The sequence below is a fragment of the Vidua macroura genome, chromosome Z, assembly GCF_024509145.1.
Source record: "Vidua macroura isolate BioBank_ID:100142 chromosome Z, ASM2450914v1, whole genome shotgun sequence".
Lineage (NCBI taxonomy): Eukaryota > Metazoa > Chordata > Aves > Passeriformes > Viduidae > Vidua > Vidua macroura.
In genome coordinates this window covers 13,558,315-13,575,651 of record NC_071611.1, presented here as the reverse complement: position 1 = coordinate 13,575,651, position 17,337 = coordinate 13,558,315, and the positions used below count along the sequence as shown (strand labels likewise).

The 17,337-nt window shown below is 35.2% G+C and overlaps 1 protein-coding gene across 2 annotated transcripts in view; it reads right to left on the bottom strand.

Moving 5' to 3' along the window:
- Positions 1 to 17,337, bottom strand: part of FRMD3 (FERM domain containing 3) — a 124,409-nt gene that overhangs the window by 10,467 nt on the left and 96,605 nt on the right. For both annotated transcript variants that reach the window (XM_054004481.1, XM_054004482.1), the window contains exons 7-13: positions 14,376 to 14,463; positions 12,370 to 12,458; positions 10,139 to 10,202; positions 9,041 to 9,129; positions 5,675 to 5,749; positions 5,053 to 5,121; positions 1,694 to 1,815 (exon numbers count right to left, since the gene is read on the bottom strand). In XM_054004481.1, the coding sequence (XP_053860456.1) occupies positions 1,694 to 1,815; positions 5,053 to 5,121; positions 5,675 to 5,749; positions 9,041 to 9,129; positions 10,139 to 10,202; positions 12,370 to 12,458; positions 14,376 to 14,463 (596 nt within the window). The remainder of the gene's footprint in view (positions 1 to 1,693; positions 1,816 to 5,052; positions 5,122 to 5,674; positions 5,750 to 9,040; positions 9,130 to 10,138; positions 10,203 to 12,369; positions 12,459 to 14,375; positions 14,464 to 17,337) is intronic.

Here is a 17,337-nt window from a genome sequence, read left to right as displayed (position 1 = left end):
TGTCTGGTGAGCATATAGCAATAAGTCACCAGTTTCCAAAAATGGATTTCATTGTCTAGAGTTGTAAGTGTGGTTACAGGATGCAAGCAAGGACATATGGATGCACACAGCAAGCTGTTGTTACTCTGCAGTGGTGACAACTGCCCAGAGGAAGCCCAGCAGTGGTACTTGGCTGTTAGAAGGCAAATTCTCATATACATGTATTTCACAGCAGAGGTAAACAAGTAACTGTTAAAACAGCTGTTACTACTAATTATATAAAGGTATGCACACAGGCAATGTAATTCATTCTGTGCTTGCTACATTCAGTGTCCAAACTCTGAAGAATGAACAAAATATGTTCATACAACTCCTATAAAATCAAATTAGGACATACTCCTATGAAAAGGAAGATAGAAGATCAGCTCAGCTATTTTCTGTTTTCCATTAACCAGAACAAAGCAACAACGAAGATTGTATTTCCCAGCCTCTGAAACAATTACCTCAGTATATCTCAAGCAAGAACCAGTGTCAGATTTTGTTTGGTTGGCTTCATTTTTATTAGGACAAAGGCAATTACCCTCATTTAAGCTGGCAATGGTGTTCATGTCATTGTTTTGCAGTGACTGTATCTCAAAAAGAAAGGTGTACAATGTGGTATTAAAAATATCAAGAAATAAAGAAATATATGCAAAACATTGTTATACAGAATAAATTCAGACTGATCTTCCAATAATATCCCATTTTGTCAAGGAAGATAAACTAAAGAAGATCTTTCCTAGTTGATCTTGAGACAGAGTAAAAATTTAACAAGGTAGAAATCCATTTAGATTTAAGCAAAATGTGCTGCTTTAAGCTTGTTAACATAAATAAAATATGCTGTTTAGTCTAGTAACTGCAGCACTAGCAAAACTGCCTCAGCTAAGGAAAAAGAATGCAAATTTCTAAGCTAAAGAGATAAAAGATAAGAAAGACTCCTCAGACCTTAAAACAGACAGCGCAGAGTGACCCAAGAGTTCTCTCTGTACTTTCTGACAAAAACTGAGTAGAAGTGTAACTAGCTGTAAGTGTAATGTGAAATCAGAAGAATGAATATGCATAAACCTATTGTAAAATTCTATATTTAAATTAGCTAAAGTAGTGAAAAAAGATCGAGAGTTTTCAAGAGCACACATGTCCTTTAAAAAAGAAAAAATCCCTCACATGCGTCCAGCACTGTACTAAATCTATCATCCCTACAAATCTTTATAAAAATTGTAAAGTCTTGATTTTTCACCACAATTCAATCTACAAATAATGTCTTTTTTTGTCAAGGAAATTAAATTAGCAGACTAAAGCAGAAAGAAGGAAATATAAAAGTAAAGAGAATCAAGAAAAACAAAATATCCAGCAGTAAACAGCCAGTTTTCCCTCCTGAATGACTGCTGACAATATTCAGAAAAAGGTGCTGTCTTGAGATCCTTTAGCCTGACAATTTAGAAGATTTTTTGAAACAGAAATCAAATAGCAGTAACTTTCCTCACAATATATCTCTCATAAGGCTAATGTACACTTTCCTGAGATAGCAATCATTACTGGGTATAACATACAGAGGTTCAATGATTAGGAATACCAAATGAAAATTATTATATTTTCCCCATATCCCTGAGTGAGTATCACACCTTTTCCCATATGCTTTGCATAAATATCAGCAGGAATTGGGTAAGTGACTCACCTTCATCTAAAGGAACCTCTTCCTCCTCACAGGGAGAAGGAAGGAGAGGCTGCAGAGGTTCCATGTTGATTATGAGTTGCTTGTTCAAGGAGGGAGAGCTGCGACTCTGGGTAATGCTGGTTCTAAAAGAATGGGGAAAACAGGTTTGTTCAAAACAAAATAATAACAAACAGTTATTTCAGTTTGCTTACTGGAAATAACTGCAGTCCAGGAGGTCTCATCTCAGAATCATTTTGCATAAATTACTAGGCCTTGAGCTGTTGTAAAAACTCCACACATTGAATGCTGCTTTCAGCTGTGTTATGTTGCAGCCTCCACAGACGTAAACATTTCAACATCTGAAGTATGAGAGAGGTTTTGTGTTGATTTAGCTCCTTTACACTGCCTGACTTCCTTTCGTCTTAGTCAGGATTTCAGTGTGTTGCTCCTCTCCACATTCTACAGCAAACATTAATATTTGGATTATTAGGAAGGGAAAAGTTGTTCCATTGCCTCCAGAACTGGATAAAGGATTTGCTACAGTTTGAGCACTGAGGATCAAAGACTAAAGCAGGAACTGTGTCCCTGTGGTTTACAGATACAGAGTGCTCTCACTCATGCCCACGCACTCCAGATGCTGCCTCTACACCATGCCTCCCAGCACTCAGGCTGTTTTTCTTTCTTGTCTTACTTCACTCTAAGAGGCTTTCCTGGTAGCAGGTGTTAAATATGCTCTGGAAAGTTTTAGGAATGCTGCTGATTTTCTTCGGTTGTGATGTTTATTAGCCTAAAAATGGATTACTGAGAATACAAAATGGCTCTTCTGAATATGTTATCTAGGATTTACACAATACAGGCCTTAAGCAAGAGTCCTGCAGTAAATCTTAAACATTATATTATAAAACATTTACTTTGACAAAAGCAAAGATGAAATGGAAGAGCATTCTACTTGACTTGAAATGGCATATTGACACAGTGCTGAAGTTTCACAAAATGTATTTCAAGTCTGCACAAAAATCTCAACTTAAAATTCCACATAAACTGAACAAAGAACCTATTGCAAGTCAGAAGATGGAACTGTGTGTTGCTGAAGGTTTAGGTAAACTTGGGACACAGGTGTCCAACTCTTTACCCACACTACCTGTCAGTAAATATTCTGGGGGGATAAACAAGCTTTCTTGCTCAATTGACAAGATTTCTTGTGCCATAACACATGCCCAAAGATATTTATATCCTCATTTGCATTTTCTGATAACTATTTAGTTTAAATTTTCACTATCCACAGAGGGTTTTCACTCAGGTTATTATGATTATTGTCACTCTAACCCAATGGTAAATCCCTAGGCTTCTTATGCAATCCCCGAACTTTTGTGCTTGTTGTAAAAAGCTCTCAAACAACTCCCAAAATACAAGTTGTGCATTGGAGCAGCCATAGGCTTCTGCTTCATACTTATTTACAAAGATGCCTCATTCAGGCATGCCTTGGAAGCAAAACATTAAATCATTCATTTTGTATTTGGCAGAAGAACTTGCCACTACATTAATCCTGCATGACAACACACTCCATCAGATTTTCAGTACACCGTGCTTTAAGTGTAATATCCAAACACAGAGATACTGAGCAATACCCTCCTCTCAACTGCATGTTTCTTTCTTAATGCAACCATGGTACAACTGAATTGACTTTGAGGGTGAGAGCACATGGAGGAAAAACTTTATATAGATATATATCTATATGTTCAATCGAATATTTTCTTCTGAACGTTTCACTTCTGAAAAGCCATCATTTCCTATCCCCAAATTCTCTTTCACAGGGTAACTTTTTTTGAAACATGCCTCTTTTTTTGAGCTGAAAATTTTCCATACTTTTTGCCTGCTTGTGCTTTTAGAAGGATCAGATACCTCTGTCTCCCATTTCACAACCTGAGCTATAAAAGCACCTGAAATCATTATATTCCTTAGTCTTTCTAAGAAACTGAACTTGGAGCTTCCATAATATTACAAATGCAAGTTTTGTAAGAAGGTTAATGATAAAAGAGATAGATTGCTATTTATGGATGTTAAATCCATACAATGTTGCTTTATGAACTGATATGCTCTCTGATCTGTTTCTTTATGTACACTAAGTTTTAAACTATGCATTTAAAATACTTCTAAATAGAGAAATCAAAAAAAAAGCAAAATTCAAGATAAAAAATAAATGTATGAAAATCTTTTCTTGTCCTGGAACAAAGAAACTTCTTGGATAGTAGGCAATAATCTATTTCCTAAAAAGAGCAACTAGTCTCATTTAAAATGCAATTGTGTGCCCAAGTACTTTATACTGCCTCAACAATGCATCTATATTCTGCCTTCTGTTTTATCATTTAACATATTCTAGACCTTCAATTACCTAATTTTAAAATGTAAGCTGGACAAACATGTTTGAAAGCAATCCTGCATGGCCTACCTATTAATTACATAGTAGGGCTGGACAACATAGTATAAATATTTACTGCAAATATATTCCCACCTTTTAGTAAAGACAATCTACTTTTATCTAAAATATAGACAGAATAGCAATACTCAATTAAAAATTTTAAAAAAGCATATTCCCCCCAAACATGAAATCACAACAAAAAAAGGAATATGGCTGTAGAATGTTCAGACTGTTAAGTAACCTGTTTTTAAAAAAGGTTTCAAGTAGTTTTCCCTGAAGGCCTCTTTCTTTTCTGAAGAGCTTTATTCAGATTCTTAGGAATTTTTACTGTCACTGCAATGAGTGATAAGGATCTGAAAGCATTAGTTTGCTTGCAAAGTCTAGCAGCTTATTTCTTACAAGACAAATTTTCTTCTGAAAAAAAAAAGATTCTGTAATATTTTTTTCCTCTTTACTGCATGAAATTCATGCTTTTTTTTCCATCCAACTGCATAATAGAAAAACAATGAAGTATACTTTGAAACATACCCATAAACATATACAAACCAAGAACTTTCAAAATCAAAATCTAGGAATGAAATTAGAGTGTACTTTTCTGTTAGGATAGTACAATGAGAGCTTATGACATAACAGAAAAAATAATAGAAATTATCAATCTGACTGATTAGTAAAACTCAGTTTCAAAGCAGCACAGATTAGGTTATCAATAATAGAAGTTATCAATCTGACTGATTAGTAAAACTCAGCTTCAAAGCAGCACAGATTAGGTTCCCCTTTATAGGAGACATTTGTCTGAATTTTGTAGCATTGTCAGACATATATTTTTTAAGGCTTGCATGCGTAATTGTGAAAGCTCAGAATGACAGCCAATGCAACTGATAGAAAAGGAGGGATAATATTTCTGTAGAAAGCAATAATCCTCCCTAGTCCTTAAACTTTAATACTGAATGTGGAGACATACCTGTGAACTTCAGGAGGTTCCCTCTGGATTTTAGAGCTTGCCTCCACAACCTCTTTGGCTACTTTTCCACTGCATAAAGATGAAATGAATATTCAAGTAAATACTAAAATACATGCCAAGAACTACATAAATGTCGACAATTAAGTTACATTAAAAAAATAAAATAAAGGGGAGAAAAATGCAATAAAGTACATACGTAATGTCCCAGAATAAAATTGTGCTACTTGCCCACAAAGCTACTAAAGAAAAAGCAACTTTTTGTAATAGAACACCAGGGGTTGAACTGGACTACCTCTTTATCTCACACCTGGTTCAGAGCTGCCCAGCTGCAGGGGGCATAAGGTCTCTGCACTGGCCACACATCCTAGTTTTTACAGAAGCTGCACCAAAAGTGGAGCTATCTGCTGGTGGAACTACTCTTGACAGAAGAGTCTATGTGAAAACTCCTGCTTATTTTTTAAGTGACGCTACAAAAGGCAACAGGAAGACTTACAAATTTTGATGTCAGCTAGGCATGAACAGACCCTCCAGCAGTAACAGCCCTGAATTTGCTATGAGTAATTACTTCCATTTTCTTACTTTCTGAAATTATTTCCATGAATAAGAAACAGCAAACACCCACCTGTATCGAAATCTACTGCCTTTAAAAAATATCTTGCTGCTGGACATTGTCTTGATCTGACTGGACTTTGCATACCTTGGAAAAAAATAACAGAGGCTGTTAGCTTTTCAAGGACATAATAAGCAAAAATGAGCAAGGCAAACTACAAGCTTTGTTATTTTTATACCATAAAGTAATATTCAAAAAATGAGCTTTTCAACTTTTTTAAGGCCTTTATACAAACTAGACAATGAAGCACACATAAAATTATTTAGACAACATAGAATGACTGAACATGGAACAAGTGATTGTCATGAAAACAAGAAAATTAAATGCAGACACTTGCTGCATTTCTATGAATTTTCATTCCCAGGATGAAGGAAAGACCATGGTATACTAAAGGCTCTGGGATGTGTGCCCTAACACCAGCTTGTTTGTGGGAAAATATGGCTATTTCTGCTTTTCCACTAGGAAAACAAAGAAATAATAGAGACAACAACTTGTCTCCTGAAGTAGGTGCTTCTCCAATATCTGTATTCAGTCAAATTCTTAGTAGCCTACATCATACCCTACTGCTTCTCTGTAATCAACAAGTACACAGCAACTTTTTATCTTTATAAAAAAGACCATAGAAGAGTACCTCACATGCCATTTCCTTGATGTTCTCTTGAAAAATGGTAAATTGATTTGTACAGAGTCTCTAATTCCCAGACCCTAGTAAACAACTGTCCATGATTAGTATCTGCTTGAATAATTGCAAGTGACCCCTGAACCTGTATCAAGACAGGACTAAAGCTCTGTTTTTCAAAACATGTCACATCATCATGACCTTCCCTTAAATTCCAAGTCTTAAACTCTTCTAGGAAGAGGAGAGGACCACATTTAATTAAGGCAAAGTGTCATTGCCCTGAATTATTTACACAATCTGACAATGTCTGCTTTAATCTTATTAGAATATCTTGCTGGTATTATATGGAACTTAAACAAATGGGAATTATCTAATGCTGCTAAGTAACAGTCCCCACTGTACTGCTCTATTTCTCTGAAATGTGCAGAAACATTTCCTCTTTCAAAACTACTGTCTTAAGGCTTTACTTGTAGATAGTTTTGGCTTCAGTTTAATGTTTGAAGGATTATTGTTATTCTTTTGCACTCTGCATATCAAACATTGCAATTTTCCAATCTATTGTTCATCTCCCTATCCATTGAGTAACATTACCAATCTTCATTTTATTAAAGAAGTCCTCTTGAAAGACCCACCAAAATTGAAACAGGTGGGCATATCTTTAACCAATCATTGTTGAGGAATAATTCCACTCCATAAAGTAATTTGGAAAGTAGAAATATAGATGAGAGAAACAGCATTGAACACACCAAGGACAGAGAAGAACAAGGGGGAGGAGGTGCTCCAGGTGTCAGAGCAGATTCTACCAATGGAGAAAACTGTGGGGAAGGAGTCTGTCCCTCTGCAGCCAAATACAGAATAGATCTCCTCACTGCAGCCCATGGAAGACCCTGCAGCAGGCCAACATGCTCTGAAGAAAGCTGCAGTCCATGGAGAGCTCACACATGAGCTGGATCCAGGCAGGCATTGTGGCCCATGGAGAAAAACACAAGATACAGCAGGTATATACTGAAGGACTGCGAGCCCATGGGAAGGACCCATGCTTGAGGAGTTCATGAAGGAGATTGGAGTACAGGAAGAGTGCAAGAAGGAAGGAGCAGCAGAGGGGAACTGCAATCTCCATTCCACATCTCCCTGAGCTGCTCAGGACAAGGAGGACATAAAGGAGTCAGAAATGAAGGAGTAAAGGTGATCCTGGACTGAAACAGGGGTAGGGTGGTTTTAGTTCTGTCTCTGTTGACAAATTGAAATAGAGTGAAAAAGTTAAAAAGAAATTAAATTAAACTTCTGCAAGTCAAGTCTATTTTGCTTGTGACAGTAATTGGTAAGCAATCTTTCTATCTTTATCCTAAGCTATAGACTATTTTTCATACCTTTTCCTCTTGACCTGCTGAGTAGAGGGAGTGAAAGAGCAGTTGGGTAGGCATCTGGCATTTAGCCAAGATCAAACCCCCTAAACAATGTATTTGTGACCAAAACCCAAATAGTTAATATTACAGCCATTTCACAACAAGAGCAGAGAGGTGATATTCCTGTGAGTCTCCCTGAGACATTTTTACATGGATCTAATTTCTACTCAAAGAAAGTAATTTGTCTTCTTTAGGGGGAAATAATCTCCTGTTCTCTATTTATTTCTTGTAACATGAAACGAAACTACTCAAACACCATGCAGTATTTTCCTACTTAAATCTACTTACAACTGAAAATGCTTCCGGATAAACTTCAAATTAGCCTTTAATTATAGACTGTATTTAGGCTTGATATAGTCTCAAGCACAGTAAATGTTGACATAGAGAATTAACAAATGCATTTTGCCAGCTCTTACTTCCTGTTTCTTTTTTCTATCCAATTGAATATATCAGTATATTTTGATCTACTATCATATATTATTGTATCACTGTTAAAACTAAAGAGAGTATCTTCTCCAAATTAAAGCAAGTCGTTAACATTCAGGTTAGAAGATATATTTTTCCTACTTCATTTTTATTTACCCTTACAGCAACCCCCTGTTGTGGTTGTGTGCCAACGCAGAAACAGTAATATTTATAAAATATGTGAGAGACTGTAAGGAAACACTAAGTAGCAAGAATAAACGCTACATGCCTAGAGGGAAGCATCAGTAAACAGATCTAACAAAGTCAACGGAGGGCAGAAAGAATGCAGAGGCATTATTAATGAAGAATTATTATTAGGTTCTCTTTCAGGAAATAGGGAGGCAGATAGTATTCTCTTTTTTTGTCACTTTACAGGCTTTTTATGTATAACAAGATCACAGGTATCTTTCAAAATGTATGTAAGAACATTTTCTTTTCTTCCTTAAATTGTTAAAGAGAACTGTTTACTTTTCAATCAACTCTTACTAAGCCTTGGATTTCAAATGGAAGAACAATTATCTCCTGTCAGAAGAGCCCAGAGATTCAAGCATGACAGATTTTTTCCTTTATTCTCAAGATATTCCACAGCAGGGCTAAGATTAACAGCTGTGTTCCCAGATGCAAGTGCAGTACTCTGTCCATCCAATATCTCACTACAGAGCAGCAAAAGCATTGCACTGGAGCCAAAACCCTCCTGTCTCATTTAGATTTTAAACAATTTCTAATACTGTCTTGAAGTGAAATAATATTCCCCATTAACTTGTATATTTTCTATTTACATTTTGCTTTCTGATAGTTAAATGAAACATTTCACAATGAACAATCTTCCACTCACATGCACTTGTTTTTTTTACTTTTAGTATCGATAATGACTTCAGGCATACATACTTGTAAAAAGCCTGGTTCTCCACCCCGCACTTCCAAAGATGCTTGCAGGCTGCTGGTGTAGAGGTATGGAATGACAGCACAGCCTTCTTCTAAGCGTAAGGAAAAGAAACCAAATGAAAGCAGTGAAAATGTTGAATTCTCAAAGATTGAAATAGCTCTACCTAATGGCATCACCTTTAACCAGATACACTGAAGACCAAGTTTTCCTGTGTAGTGTAAATCTGTGGTTCACCTACAGATGTACAAATCATACATAGATGATATTTAAACTACCCAGGCAATTTTTGCAGAAACAAAAGAGATGCTTCAAGGGGGGAAGGAAGAGTATATGTACAAGCGGCCTTTAAAGCAACCGTATAACTGGTCAAAATCAAATGAGGGAAATCTCTGTGTTCAATATTCCACATCACACAGTTGCTGCACTACTTACCACCCACCTCTCCCTCCTCCCTACCATGTGACATCTGACCATCAAAATTTCCTTGCAACCACACGAGCACTCCTGATACCTCTGGCATTATTTCCTTCCTTCACCTCCATTCAAAACCATAACCTTAGACTATATCACTCTGATCTAGGGAAAGAACTGATTATAACATGCTGTAGGCAAAAGTCTCTAGGATTTCAATGACAACAGCCCAGTGATAAGACCCCTAATTACATGAGACACACACTAACCTTTTCAGCTCACCAAGATTTGAGGATGGGATTGTAATTATCAAAAGAATACCTCACATTGATCCAGGTATCAATGCTTACTTGAATTTGCAATCATACACAGACATCTTCTATACTTGAGAGTGGGTGAGTACAGCTTTAGCACTTAAAAATAAATTAAAGCTTGACGCCAAAGGCGTACAAAACCACGAACAATCCCCATAGCACTGGATGACTATTAAGCGAGAAATGTCTCAACTTTTTGCAAATCAGACATTTTAAAAAATTACTCACATTAATTAATATTTTATATTTTAGTTACAATATTAAGTACAATTATTGATTATTTAGTGGTTTGTTTATTAAAAACATATGTTATGTCTTATACAAATACAGAATCTTAATCAAATACAGAAGTTCTGTAAAAATATTAAACACAACCTCTTTCTGAGCTCCAAACACATAAAATGTCTTCCCTTCAAATTTCAGTTTATAGACATCACACCTAGAAAGAGAAAAAATATTCAAGTAGAGGAAACAAATTATAGATCTAAGAGTAAGAAAAGTAGCTACCATGTAATTTTTCCTGATTACCAAAGTCAAGTAGGCAATCAAATGACAAAAGCCCTCTACAGGCTTTACAAGATTTATGGTAAAATTATTTAATAGTTTAATTTTTAAAAGACCATAAGCCCAGAGTATTTCTCTTTCATTCTTATGTACCTTTAAAGAATTAACTTCTTCTGCTGGAAAGTGAAGAGGAAATTAAAGGTAGACAGAGGCTTATATTTATATTATATTTATGGTACAGTTTGTAATTCTTCTTACATCTTAAAATCTTACAATGTCTATCGTAATTAAATTGAGGGAAAGATAATGTTCTTTTCTCTATACATATTTATCTGAGTCTTCATATCACACATCGTAGTAACAGACTACTTATTACAGAACACAACAAGAAGAAAAAGAAAGTATTTAGCAGCATGTGTTATAGATAGGCTTTTTGAGTTGCAAAATCTATATCAAAATTTAATTTAATCAAGGTTCAGTGCTCAATCTTCATATGGCATAACAGTGCACCATAAAAAGGCAATGTCATGTAATGGAAATTTTGTCATTACCAGAGTTAAAATGGAGCCACTACTGTTTTTGATAAATTTTGCAAAAATTTTGATAAATTTTGGATGTCAGAGTTGAAACAGGAATAATCTTGGAAGTAAGGACAATGCTATACCTGAAACTTTATAATAAGAGTTTTCCTTTTACATGAGAAAACCAAAAAGTATTAAGAAAGCTTTTACATTGAAAAGAAAAATACAAATTTGGGGTTTTATTGTGTAGTGCAAATTTCAGCTAAAATTAGTTACAGCTACTAGCTCTCATTTCTAGGCCTCTGAAATGGAAGAAGCAGTACATAGTGTTCCGATAAAACTCACCAGACTGACCTTTCAGCCTCTACTGTGACACTGAGAGTTTATTGGCTTCTCCTCCGTCACTGCTTTTTTTTTATCTGGTTTACATATTAATGCACTTAATAAGTATGCCTAGATCACCAAGAGGATGCATTATCCTCAAGTAACATGAGAAGCTAAATGCTGTGAGATTCATTTCCCACAGTATGGTGGGCACATGCTTGGCAAGTGCTACTCTCTCCTCAGTGTGACATGGACTGACATTACTGTTATGTTTTCCTTGTGCCAAAACCACAAACCACTGAAGTACTGTGACCACAACTACCTGCAATTAACCCTGGGGAAACTGTACTGTAAATCCACTATTGCAAATGGATGGCTTTTGATAGGTATGTCCCCAGAGCTCCACAGGGAACTCAATTGTATGGACAGGACTATGTTAATTGTACACTTCTGAGGATTTCAGGTTATTCAACACTCAGGGAAGTTTCTGCAGTTTCTTGATCCCACAAGACGGGCTGAGAGCTCAGAGATGGAACAGTCATACCTAAGTAACTGTTGTTGGCATGCATGTAGCAGTGGGCTAAAATGAGATTATCAATGTCTAAGCATGACTGGTCACTTTGCACCACACTGCTGAGAGTGTGGCCAGCTGCTCTTAACATCATCTGCAGGAGCTCAGTTTTACCTCTTCCTCAAATGTGGCTGACTGAAGCTAGCAAATGAAGTCCAGGAGTTCAAATAAAAGCAAAACCAGATAAATCCAGGACAATTGCAGAAGTGCCCATTTCTTAAAAAAAGACTAAAAAAAAATTCAAAGGCATTCTCACCTCCATATCCTCTGCTTACCAAATAAGTTGTTTTATAGTTTTCAAATTGAGGGTAATTAAATGAGAAAACTGCAATATTTCCAAAAGTCAAATAAATATTAAGGTGGACTCTCTACCAATAAACCTCACTGGAGATTTATAGCATAGCTGAAAAATCAGCTTAGTTTCAGCATTTGTAAATTATGTTGACCAATGAACCCTGTGGAATAATTTTCACTGGGAGTTGAATGAGACCAAATTGTTGTTGTTATTGTTATTGTTGTAGTTGTTGTTATCTAAAATCCTTTAAAACAGAACTATAATGGGGCAGGAGAGGTAATATTCACATGGTTCTCCTTAAAGACAACAAATGCAGGTGAAGATGGTAGGAAGAGAAGACACAGGAGAAGATAAGCTTATTTATTAAAATATTCTTACATCATATGCTTACCATTTTAATAAATGAATTCTTTTATTCCCCTGGAAAACTACAAATCCTGCAGCTGTGAATCCTAAAAATGTAGTTGTACCGAATGAGTCCTTGAAAGAGAAAAAGAAACATAATAACATAACTTTCCCCTCATCCAATGAGATATTTCTTATTGATACTGAGATATTTCTTACTGATTTCTTACTGATAGCATAAATTGTTACTCCATTCTAGATTACCTTTATTTTGTGTTCCTCTTCAAAACAAATTTTGCCTTCAAAATGTACACTTCTAAAGGAAAGGACAGCTCTTCCAATAAAGACCTCATTTTTTTTTCTAGGCATTTAAGTAACAGTATCTTATGCTCTGTTTACAATTACCTATAGTTGACAACAACAGGGACTCCTTTGGTAGACTTACCAAATTCATTGAAAAGGTATTTCTATGTATATCCTATTATTAAAAAGAGTAACTACAAAGCAGGGATTCATATTTGCTTCAACTCTGATATTTTTTAGGATTTCACAATACATTCTTCCTCTGCAAGGTGTTGTGTTGGAAATACTGCTGACAGACAGCATTTACTAATATAAGCTTCTGTTTTGTCTCATGTACTCTTCAGTACAAACCAGAAGAAATAGTGGTACTTTCCTTTCAAACAGAAAAGAAAAATTTTAAAATATAGCTCCACAACAAAAGTTCTGGCTTATCATTTTTGATTAATGATTGAGATGAATTTTGTATTCACTGAATTTTCTGTCCATCTCAAGTTCCGTACCCTCATCTTGCTAAAGATAATCACCTTTATTATGCCTTACGTCTTACCAACAAAGTAAAGGGGAACAGAAACAGGAATAGTTCTGGAGCAGCAGCCACAACACTGAAAGAAGCATGCCATAAGGAATCTGCAAAGAACCTTGTTTTGAGGTTCACTTCCAGAAGGCAGACAAATCTTCCTTAGGCATGGGTGATGAACCTCTGGTTGGGCCCCCACTACAAGCCCTGCCACACAGGTAAAGAAGTAATTCTGAGCCAGTTATGCCTCAGTTTCTGGAATGCCTTTTGAAAATCTGCAGTATAGTTTCAAAGTAAAGTTTACTGCATCACTGACTTCATTAAACTCTGAACCAGTCCCTGTCTTTCACACAGGAAAGTGTGAAACTGACAAAGTATATGCAAAATCTATGTATCTATACAAAAATCTATATATCTATACAAAAATCTATCTATACAAAATCTATATATACATATATATGTATATACAGTTTTGTGTTAAAGCTGACTACTTAAGGATGATCACTGCCAGAACAGGTAACTAAATAGTACTGCGGTCTCAGCAGAAGAGAATACAAGAGCCAAAGCAAAAGCAGCAGTTAAAACACAAAGCAAGTCACTCTAAAAATAAACACCGCAGAAGATACAGATACAACCAAGTAATTAAAAATGCACGCATACAAGATATCTCAACTGGTAATTAAAATCACCTTCTTACAGAGGACCACAAAATAACAAAGCGGGAAGTGAGAATGGGAGGTGGGTTTTCCTCCTTGTACATTTGGCTTGCTGTTCTTCCTAAGATTTCCGTATTTTGATGGTGGTTGAAAAACTGATATGGCATAGACTGTCAATGTTTTACATTTTCTTGTGAAAATAATGGTGAATCCTGAAAATCTTGGCAAATAAAAAGTATTTTAAACCTGGAGTAATTAAAAGAAACCTTTGCACTAAATGCAAAGAACTTAAGGACTATTATCAGAGCTAATGCCATTACAATCTACTAGATTCTCCTGTGATGTTCTTCTGCCTCCTCTGGAGAGACCCTTTTTTTTGACTGATGCAGAAATATTAACCAGTCAGTGTTCTTCCAAGGATTAAGCATAATATGTAGTTCCAGTGTAGCTTTTTTAGAAATTGCTCCCTATTTGAGCCTGGATAAAAAACAGAGCTAAATCAATTCCATTACTAGCTTTTAACTAAATGTTAGTAAAAATAATGTTTTATTAAAAGTTAGTAAAAAGAACTGTTACCTTGCAAGGATGAGGATCAACACCGTAAGTTTCCAAAGAATTTGCTTTAAGAAGCAAGTTAAATTCAGCAACAGCTGGGCTCTGACCTCTGAAATTACAAAAGAAAAAGGAGTTTGACAGCAAAAAGAAATAGGAGAAAAAGACTTATTGACTGGAGAATTTAAAAGCCTAAGGGCAGAGAAAAGGAAAGTTTCAAACATTCAAACTATTTCAACCATGTTTTGTTGGTAGTAGAAAGATAGAAAACTTTTCACATCTTTTCTTCTGCTGAATTGTACATTGCCTTATGTTTTTGTGTAAATTCTGATTTTTTTTATAAATCCTGAGATAACAACAGCAGAATTATCTCATAGTTTGAAAATATTTCTTTTGATATACCCTCATGTCAGACTGATTATGAAATAAACCTCAGCATCTTTTTTCCACAAACTCTTGCTCCCCATTTCATTTAAAAGGACTGTGAAGATTAACAAACATTCCTTCCAGTGCAGGGTATAAACACAGCAGTCATATTACACTGCCTACTCAGATGTATGTCTAATTATAGCAGTGCCTGCTACCAACATGATAGCTCTGTCAGCATAGATAGAATCTGTCAGCATTTCCATTTCCATTTATACAACCCTATTTTTAGGGTGTCTATAATGAACAGCGAATATACACTAAAGCCCAAAACGTGGCATGAGGACTTGGGATCTAGAGTAAGTTTTATCTGATATATGGTAACTACTGCCATTACAACAAGCTCTAACACAGATTTACAATGCCCATTTGAAAGTGAACTGTTTCAAGTATTATTTCATTTCTGTATCTGTATAACTAAAGTACATGATTTTGAAAGATAATACAGTTTTATGATAATGAACAGTGCCTAAGACCTTTAGAAAGCCAGACCTCATAAATACTTTCCATGCAAATAATTTTAAAAAAATGTAAAAAAATAAGAGCCATAAACAAATTTTCAAGGAGCATAGTGATAGTCATAGTTTATTCTGCCCCTGAATTTTTTTGTGAGTCTAGTCTCACACTGTGAATTGTACATAGGAATTAACAGTTAATACTTCAGTGTATATTGTTGTAGCATAATTTCCGTGAAAGCCTGTTACTCTCCATTCGGTAGAAGCCAAAAAGTATTGACATATATATATCCAGCATCTGACTCGAAGTTTAACAATGAAAACAACATCTAGCATGCTTGTGGACATCAAATCCTATTTTGAACGCAGCAGGATGTTGACCTCTGGCAATGTAAGTGTCAATAACCATTTATGTTACAAAGTTTTAAAATTGCTTATTTTTACTTCACTGTTTATCATGTCCTAGTCAACCCCATACTATTTCTTGGGTTTCTTCAGTATTTATTTGACACTACACAACATTCACTTTATTTCAGACCACGTTTTTGTGGATCTTTTACTTCTAAATTTAAAAATATCTATTAGAGAAGAAGTGGCCTTCTTTGTCTTTCCTGTTTCAGCCTCTTTCTCGCCACTTGCCAGTGGGGAAGAGCATGAATTAAGTGGAACACCAAAAATTACAAATGTTTATTTACACATAATAGTTAAGGAGAAAGCAGCACAAAAGCAGCAATCAAAAAAAAAAAAAAAAAAAAAAAAAAAGCTTATTTTTCCACTCAGTTTTTTGGTAGCTCTACTAAGCTTTTACTCAATTTTAAATACTACTAAAGCACAACTTTATATGTCATCACAACAGCAAGACCATAAATGACCCCTAAAAAAACAACAATTTTATTTCATGTACCAGTCAACTGCATTTGACAGAAATAATTAACTAGTTTGACCTAAATTACTTTGAATAGTTATGTCGCATAGTGAAAAGCCAGACAAATAGTTTGGTTGCTTATTAGATATTGGGCCTTAAAAAACCAAAGGATTAAAAAAACACCTTTTTTAATCCACCTCCATTTGCTGGTACAAATGATAGTCAATCTTCTGGTTTCAGTGGACCAACAAGTGACAAGTAGTTTGCAACAATGCGGTTTGGGGAGTTGGCATATTGAAATGGGGGAAAAAAACTCAACTTGCTACTACTGTTAAAGAGACATTAAAGAAAGTATTATCAGGCTCCCCTCCCATATAGCCTCTGCAACTATGATGATGTTGTGCACATCAAGTGAAACAAGCTGTAGTATTTGGGGGGAAAAAAGCAGAAGACATAGACAAATTTGATCTTATCCGATTACAGACTAATCAAATGGATACAATGCAAAGCCTTGAAAGAACATCACAAAGCACAAGAGTCAAGGACAATATCAAATGGAAAAATCCTCATTCATCTCTTATCAAAGGATTAACATCTAAGCCTTGCTAATATGCTTTTCATGTGTAACTTAGTAATGAAATCTTTCTTACTAAATAAAAATATAACAGTAAGAAATCCTATCAGCAAAGTCAACTTTTTTTTTATCAATCACTATTCTAACATTAGATATGCCTTTGATTTGCTTTGTTAAAAAGCCTTTAAGCTTTCTATATGCAACAAACAGCCTTACACAAGAATTTATAGTGTACTTATTTATGCAAGTGTTTTAGAGTGGAAAAATGGGGAATATTTAGGCAATACATATTTGCTTTTTTAGAATTCAGTACTCTCAGGAAATTCAGGTCTCAGTGCATTTATTGCTTTTGACTTTATTTTTCAGTATTAATTAATATAATATATCATATCATATCATATCATATATCTTAAGGAAAAGATATATTCTCTTTCTATATGTTGCAGGCATTACAGCATCCATCTGTTGCATGGCAAAGATTTTGAACAGGACCAAAAAAAGAAACTATTACTCAGAAAAGTTTCTGCATACCATACAAATGACAAAAAGTGGATTATTTGTGAAATTAGAGCTCCACAGCCATTAGCTATGAATTAATTATTCAACCTCTAGGAATCAATCAATCCAAAAGTTCCTAATAAAATTTTAATGAAACAAATACTTCAA